General features: G+C 34.0%; 1 protein-coding gene across 1 annotated transcript; it reads right to left on the bottom strand.

Moving 5' to 3' along the window:
* Nucleotides 1-2240: 2240 nt before the first annotated feature.
* On the bottom strand, nucleotides 2241-7478 carry LOC113233319. Its single transcript, XM_026468409.1, has 6 exons — nucleotides 7472-7478; nucleotides 6030-6182; nucleotides 5390-5575; nucleotides 4695-4887; nucleotides 4387-4483; nucleotides 2241-2297 (listed from the first exon to the last, which is right to left on the bottom strand). The coding sequence occupies exons 1-6, from the start codon at nucleotides 7476-7478 to the stop codon at nucleotides 2241-2243; spliced, it is 693 nt and encodes a 230-aa protein (XP_026324194.1).
* Nucleotides 7479-7829: the final 351 nt, after the last annotated feature.

Genomic DNA, 7829 nt, shown 5'->3' with positions numbered 1-7829 from the left:
ATAAACAGTATTCTTAATGTCTACCCCTTATGCAGAGCGAAATGTAAAAAAAATATTACTGACTGGCTGATCACACACAATAATTATGACTCGACTGAAAAACTATTAACTATACTAAAATAATTTATATTACACATATATACACCCCAACGCGCGCACACACATACACACGTACACGCACACAAACACACACGCACAGAGATTTTTCTATTTTTTCTATTTTTGTTTTATATTCTAATTAGCTATCAATTTTATTTTACTCTTTAATTTTCATTATTTTTATTAAATTTTATTAGTGTTACTTTTCTGATAAACTTGTCAAAAGGGTGTGAGCCTGGTGATCTGTAACACAGCTCCCCAATCTAGTACAGACTCCAGCTCTCACTAAGGTGCTTCATATTTAACATGAAATGTAACAAATCTGCATTCTGTAAACCTTTTTGAGAGAAATAAAGCATTTTGTATTGTATTGTATTGTATTGTTTTGTATTTAAACAGAAACGAAGAAACGGGTCCTATTCTTTAAATTAGTTTGTCAATACAATTTAATTTTATTACCTTCAAATAGCCTCGAAAGAAAAATTTATGGACGTAATTAACAATATTACAAATCGTTTAAAACCCAACACAAAGATCCGTAACAAACAAGCGGTAGCCACGTTGAGGCTCCAGTCCTGGTTCGAGTCCAGCCTGGTCGAACGAATTTTCCTTTGTGTTGTTGGATCTTTTTATTAATAACAATAACAAACTAGTGGAGTATTTCCACTAAATATGGATGAATATCATAAAAAAATTATGATGATGATCAATAAATATAAAGTATTGGAATATTATAAGATATTAAAGAGCAAAAACAAAAGACAGTTAATAGTGAAGCTGAGCTTTGACGACGCTGGCAATCACTCAGGAGTTCGCCACTAACGTCCCCTCTTCAGGGTAAATGTCCTCAATAAATCAGATACCCCACTATCTCCGGCCACCGCAAAACAATGGTATAATTTATTGTTGTCTTACAATATAGTTGGGTTTAGACTCTCGACAGGTTGTGGGAAGTTAAAAATCAATTTATTTTACTGACATTAACAGATCTGAGAGTTTTAAGGTCCAGATCATCTACTACAAGTAACGTCAGTCAAGTCAAGTAGTAATAATTTATTCCATAGGTAAATTTTTTACACTTGAAGACGTCATTTTATAAGCTACTGTTCGTTCACTGTGCTGCCTTCCCTGAGAAGCACGAGCAAGAAACTCTCTCTCTCTTTTCAAATAAACTTAAATGCTATAGAATACATTTTTAATCATATTTGTGTGGAATCTAGACTCATGTTATCTTTCCACTCATATTTATCTAATACGAAATCTACAATTTAGTAATATTATATTTCAATTTAAAAAAGTTTTAAAGAAATGGTAATCCATATACTCGTACATGCACCGGAATCTTATTATAAAAACGTATACAGTTCCCCATAAAACAATCTTTTACCTTAGTTAAACGAAATCGTTGTACCGCGCGTATCGATTTAGTTCTAAGGTTAATATTATGGATATCTTCTTTCTCAACGAAATTATGTATATTTTTACAGGCATACGAAATATTTAAGTAAATGTACTATGTGTTGCCACAGTATAGATACCAGTCTCCTTAAACTTTTCTCTGGGCAAAACCCTAGAACCTAAAAACGATACACAGAACGAATCGCTCGTTTTTGCAACACAAATTTGGTTTGTATATCTGTCGCATTACCACACATGTGATTCCCGTAGGATATTATACTCTGGAAGTAGTAGTAAGTAAATATTATACCGCCCCTAGTGATTTTAAACAGAATTACGAGTTGCCACAACCTTTAGTCGAACTATTTACACCCTTTGGAATCGAAACCCTTGGCCTTTGGGGTTCCGGTGCCCTTCTTCATCTGAGGAAACGCTACCAGCATCTAGGGCACATTGCCACGGGGACCCAAGTTTATTCATATAATTTAATCCTAGTTTTACTTTTAAGTATTTAAGCTATTATTGTACCTTACCTGTATATTATGAAAATAAAATAGATCGATTTGATTATAATAATAATGATTGTAATTCTCGTCCATGTATTGCAGTAGTGCGTACAAATATACACATATTGTACAGTGTAGTGGTGACATTGCTGGTTTTTTAAATTGCTAAAGTTAGAACTATATTCTACATTAATGCACTACGTAGGTACATAATTAATTATACAAAATACAGTTCATTTATTGTTTATACATGGTGTACAACAGCGCGAAGTAAGAATATGCGTTCCTTAGTGTCTGTAAACCAAACAATTACGAATTAGTATTTGTAGTACAACTAATAAATATTAAATACATCTTTGAAATACGTACAGAGCCGTAAGTTGTAAGAGTAATATTTGTAAATTTCATGGTTGTAAAACAGATTGGTTTTTGTGCCCTGAAACAGAAAAAAAAACAATGAGTAAATTACGTTTTCACTAGTAAAGAGGAAAATATTCATATAGAGAAATTGTTTTTACGTATCCGTACCTACCTCAAAATCAGCATGAACATAGCTCGTCGACTACGTGGGTTGCTCCTATGCCAACCACTCTCATAAACCGAGTCAGCGACTGCCAAACTCTGTGAAATAAATACCAGCCAACCAAGATGATCAGAAATCTCAAGCAAAAATACATTCTTCAGGCGAGTGTTTAAAGTCATAATTTACTAGGTACAGTGTAAATCGGTGAAACGCATGTTACCGCCCGTCTCTACAGGTAAAACAAGGGATAAGGGACTCATTGTCCTGACCCTTTGGCTGGAATGGTAGATCCATTACATAATATGAACATAGGACGTTTTACTAAGCATTCGTACAGAAGGCGTCCCTACGTAAGTTTTTTTTTACTTTCCCTACACAACAGGTTTTACTACACATTTCCATGCCTGAGACGTTTTACACGTTTCCTAATAGGATATACCTACACAGCAAGTTTTACCCACATCCCACAAAGGACGTTTTAAGTGAAAAGTAACATTGAAGAACTTAAAAGTAGCAACTTCGATCCTGTGATGTTGAGCAAAACCAAGCTACAGATTTCAATGTAATTAATATAAAGGTAATAAAATGTGGTGTCTACATAACACATACACTATCAGACTAGTGCACGACGAAGATTTTAGGATAAGCAATAATATAAGTTGACAATCGCAATAAAGATTTTACCAATTGAAGAGGAGGCATCCCAACACCCATGAATAAATATGGCGGAGTACCAAATCCTAAGTGGATAAATGAATTAACGTAATTATAACGTCATATTCGCTTGAAAAGGGTCTTGAGAGAGAGATAGAGAGAGTTATGTTTCGTGGCCAAGCAGAGGTACTGTCGCACAAATAAATGATGTATTTTATAGTTTCTCAGAATACCAGGTATATTCAGAGAAATAGTTTGTTGGAATACTGTTTTAACAATTAAGAACAAAATGAATTGACTTAAAAATATATTTATTCTGTTAAAATATCATTGTGCAAAGTTCTCTTCTGTACAAATCTTTATAAACAAATAGCCTGTACTACAGAAGGAATGCGTGAAGAACAGCACAGTGGCATCAGTATTTGTCATTATATTTCATATATTAATATAAAATATCTTTAGAATATTTACATTACACAATGAAATAGACACAATAAGAATACTTTTTCTAGCAGTAGAGCTCCTTGTGAAAAAGTTCGTCCAGGTAAATACGGCCACCTTACATATTTCTGCCGCCAAGCAGTAATGTGAGTAGTTCTGTGTTCCGGTTTTGAAAACCAGGGTGCTGGTGAAATTACAAGCACATGGAACTTGTCAAATTATGTTTCTGGATGACGGGTGCAGTGGCAGTGCTCCTCAGATCTTTGTGATTAAAAGTGAGTGGCACTGCAACTGCTTTAAACTGCCGTGTAGTTTACCACCAGGCGCACGAGTTGTTCATCCCATCATTTGGTATCATAAAAAAAAAATAAAAATCTTCAACCACCCATCTCACACACACACAGTCTCTCTGCAAGATGCTGCTAGAAAGGATTCATGTGCTGTTGTATAAGAGAAACAATTATTCTTACAGCTCTATAAATTTCATCAGCATACCAACATATTATTCCCATTTCACTTAACACCGCTGCGAAAAAAAACTTACTGCTTATAACGTACCATGGTTCGAGAATCTAAAATTGGAAAAAACTAATTTTAACGTCAGTCTTGAATGTGGTGCCTACTCTATGATAAAAGACGAAGAAAGTTTAACAAAATATGAATTAAACATTATTGTGCTTCTTTTGAATTTGTCATGAAACTTTAAGGTAAAAGAGGGACTTTATACAAGTTGATATTAGATACCTAATTGTAGCTTAAACTTACCACGATATTAAAAACAACAAAACAGATAATAAAAGAGCTCAAAAGAACATTAACCAAATTCAACAGGGAAAATAGAGCCTCCGCGTCGTTAGTGTAACTGAAACATATAAATAAAGGAAATATTAATAATTAATTCAGCCCAAAGAAGATCTTCTTTTAACAATTTCGTTCTTTGCTACTGCATCAGCCGACAATAAAACATTCGAAATAAAAATAAAATTAAAAAGTCGGAAATGTACAAAACAACTATCAACAAGGATGCAATTCCTTTACATACCTTGGTTAAAAATTTATTATTTAAAATTTACCTAACAAGTTTTTGATGAATTTTGATTGCAGATATGGTTTCTTCATAACAATCTACGGGGCCAGAAAACTCGTTCGGTTCGGTTCCCAAACTCCGTATTTTTAGCTGAAGAAGACGCAGGAGTAAAGTGATGTGGCTCGATATGGAGGTGAATAACAAATCTGACCCTGCCATAGCAAGTACAGCTACCATCACTGAAATTTAAAAAAAAAGTTCAATCTAATACAGTTTAGCAAGACCGTAAAACCACTTACAATGTTACGGTTAGAACATTGATTGAACGATGTCCTTTATACAGATAATAACATAAGATAATCTCGGTACAGCATACTAAAAAAACAGACCTCAAAAGTTCGTGGAATTACATCTATTTGCAAAAGTTTAATTGAAATCGGTTATCGGAAAGTGTGCGAAATCGGATTCATCCTCTAGTTTATATTTCCTTCAAATTTAACGGTTCACAAATGCCGGAGGTATCGCATAACATACATACAAAAAATACAGTCGAATTGAGAACCTCCTCCTTTTTTTAAAGTCGGTTACAAACTAAGCAAATAACATCAGTGTTTCGTCAACCAATAGTATTTAGTTATTTTGACATCTCGTCATAGCAAAGGAATATTATTGGTTGCCGAAACAAATGATTCATAATAAGTATAAAGACGATCAACTTAAGTGCACTTTAATAAAACATACTTGTCGTGTACGTCTCATATAAATATGTCAGTTCATGATAAACGGGCTTGGTTTTGTCCAAAGGATAGACAGTATTCCAAGCATAGCCAAGATCTGAGGGAATTCCGTGTAATGTCCTGTAGAAATGGATAGCTACAGGCGTGCCGTTATAAAATATCCCTCCGAACATATTTACGGCAATAAAGGCTGAAAAATAAATGTTTACGTTAAGTACTTTTAAAGGCGATCGGCAGCATGTCGAGGCAGCGGACAAGCCGCAAAAATGTTGACAGAGGAATTTCGAAGAACTAACTACATACACTAACTACATTACTACGCAACATCCGTTACTTAGGGAGAAATATGGAAGAGGCCCTTGTCAGAAGACAACCTGATTAGAACCAGAACCGATGCCAGAATTAAGAATTAATACAGTTAGAAGTAAGCATTAGGTTAGACTTAGAATTAATTTAGAAGTAATCAGTGAATAAAGGCCATTTTTATTTATTTATTTAACTACATAACACATTTATTAAAGTCATGCAAAAATGCTTACATATAAATGTTACTATAAGTGGATTTATGCCTCCACAAAAATTTTCAGTACCCGAATTTTGCTTAGAGACAAACTTATAATTTATGAACTAATAAATGCGCTTACAATAGCTGCCAAATCGTAGCGCCCGTAGACTCTGTCGTTTGATTTCCGCGGCTTCTTCATTGTCAGTGACGACAGGCCAGAGCTCCATTAGGTCCTTGATCAACTTTTTGTACACTGGTTGCTTAAGAAAAAGTAGTTGAAGTTTGATATTACCTAAAATCGAACACAATTAGATACAGTTATAGATTAAAAAGATCATCCAGTTTATCTTAAGTTATAGAGAAAAGAAGATAAAATAGACATAAATAAAGACCGGTAAAATTAACCGACTAAGATTAATATCTATTTAGAATTACACCTTTTTAAAAAACTTTTCATTCAAAATACAACGTCTAGTGAATTTATAAGCTGACTGTACTTATTATGGTTATATCAAGTGAAAAACTGTTCAGATGCTTGATTCATAGCTATATCGAAGTGAACCTAGAGAGTACCACGAAATTTGACTCTAGGGTGTAAAAAATATGTAATGTGTTGGTCAAACAATCCTTGCGGTTTTTGTACGTTTTCTTTTAAAATGTTGTATGATCATTTTAATACCAAGAACTTTTATAATAGGCAGGAAGTTTTTAGTTTTTTTTTATAATATCAAGTGACGGCACGAAGAAGTCGTGCGCCTGATGGTAAGCTACACGGCTGTCCATAACAGTTGTAGTGCCACTCAGAGATTTAAATCCGCAAAGATGTGAGGGGCACTGTCACTGCGCCCGACATATTGAGACATAAGTTGACAAATCCCATGTGCCTGTAATTTCGCCAGCACCCTTACCCTTCAAAACTGGAACACAGTAATGATAACATTACTGCTTGGTGGCAGAAATACGTAAGGTGGCAGTACTTTCCTGAACAAACTCTTCCACAAGGAGCTCTACTACTAATAAACAGGAGCTCTACTACTAATAAACAAATAGTTTACAAACAGTTTATAATTAATGAAAAACTGCTAGAACTGGTGAAACATAAGGTGAAGTATTTCGTCATGATAATACCAAACCATATATATTTGTAAAAAGCCGTCAAAAACTACTGCAATCGGATGGGGTGTATTGTATATATTATTGCCTCATCCACCGCACTCACCAGAAATAAGTCCTTGAGAAACAAATAAAATTTTTATTTGTTTCGGTCATTACAAAATTCTTTGAATGGACACCACTTTGATAACGAAGAGACCATCACACGATACTTGCTGTGTTTCATAATTAAATGCGAGGTTTTAATATGAAAGGCAAATTCTAAAATTGCAAAAGATTGTAGGTTGTAGGCCAATATTTCATTGATTAAAATTTGATATATATTTTTGTGTTTTTCACTTAAACTTTGATACCACAAGGACTTTTGGCCAATCTAATACATTGTAGTAGTTGTATTTTGCTCCATTAATAGAATTACGAAAATAACAATGAAACAGCTAAAAATTATGTTGTATTTAGAACAAATACCTTCCATGCTGACAACAGTGGAGTTTAAGGCGCGTACCTGAGCAAAACGCTGCGCTCGCCGTTTTATCTACTGTTTTAGTAGCAATCTAGTCGTTATTTAAAGAAAAAAATATATAATCAAAAATCTTCTGAATGTTGTCTTCATATTACCCGATGGGCCCAATTTATGGATTTTTAAAAATTGAGTAAATATTTATGAAATCTTCCTATAAAAACCCAATACAAATGAGAAAGTTTGAATTTAAGCATCTGCTCTTTAAGTAAACATCATTTTCATTTGAGACTTACATTAATGGATAGATAATTCAACGAAAGATTGTAGAGGTGAAGCGCGGTAAGAGGGGCGCGAATGTTCAAG

Source organism: Hyposmocoma kahamanoa, unplaced genomic scaffold (assembly GCF_003589595.1).
Source record: "Hyposmocoma kahamanoa isolate Upper Pololo Valley unplaced genomic scaffold, ASM358959v1 78, whole genome shotgun sequence".
Taxonomy (NCBI): domain Eukaryota; kingdom Metazoa; phylum Arthropoda; class Insecta; order Lepidoptera; family Cosmopterigidae; genus Hyposmocoma; species Hyposmocoma kahamanoa.
This window is presented reverse-complemented; position numbering and strand designations above follow the sequence as displayed.

Excerpts from the sequence above, each read along its gene's own strand:
- LOC113233319 (XM_026468409.1), bottom strand. Across the intron at positions 5,576-6,029 it reads GCTACGATTTGGCAGCTATT|CCTTTATTGCCGTAAATATG; the intron begins GTAAGCGCATTT and ends TTTATTTTTCAG. Across the intron at positions 4,888-5,389 it reads ATATGAGACGTACACGACAA|TGATGGTAGCTGTACTTGCT; the intron begins GTATGTTTTATT and ends TTTAAATTTCAG.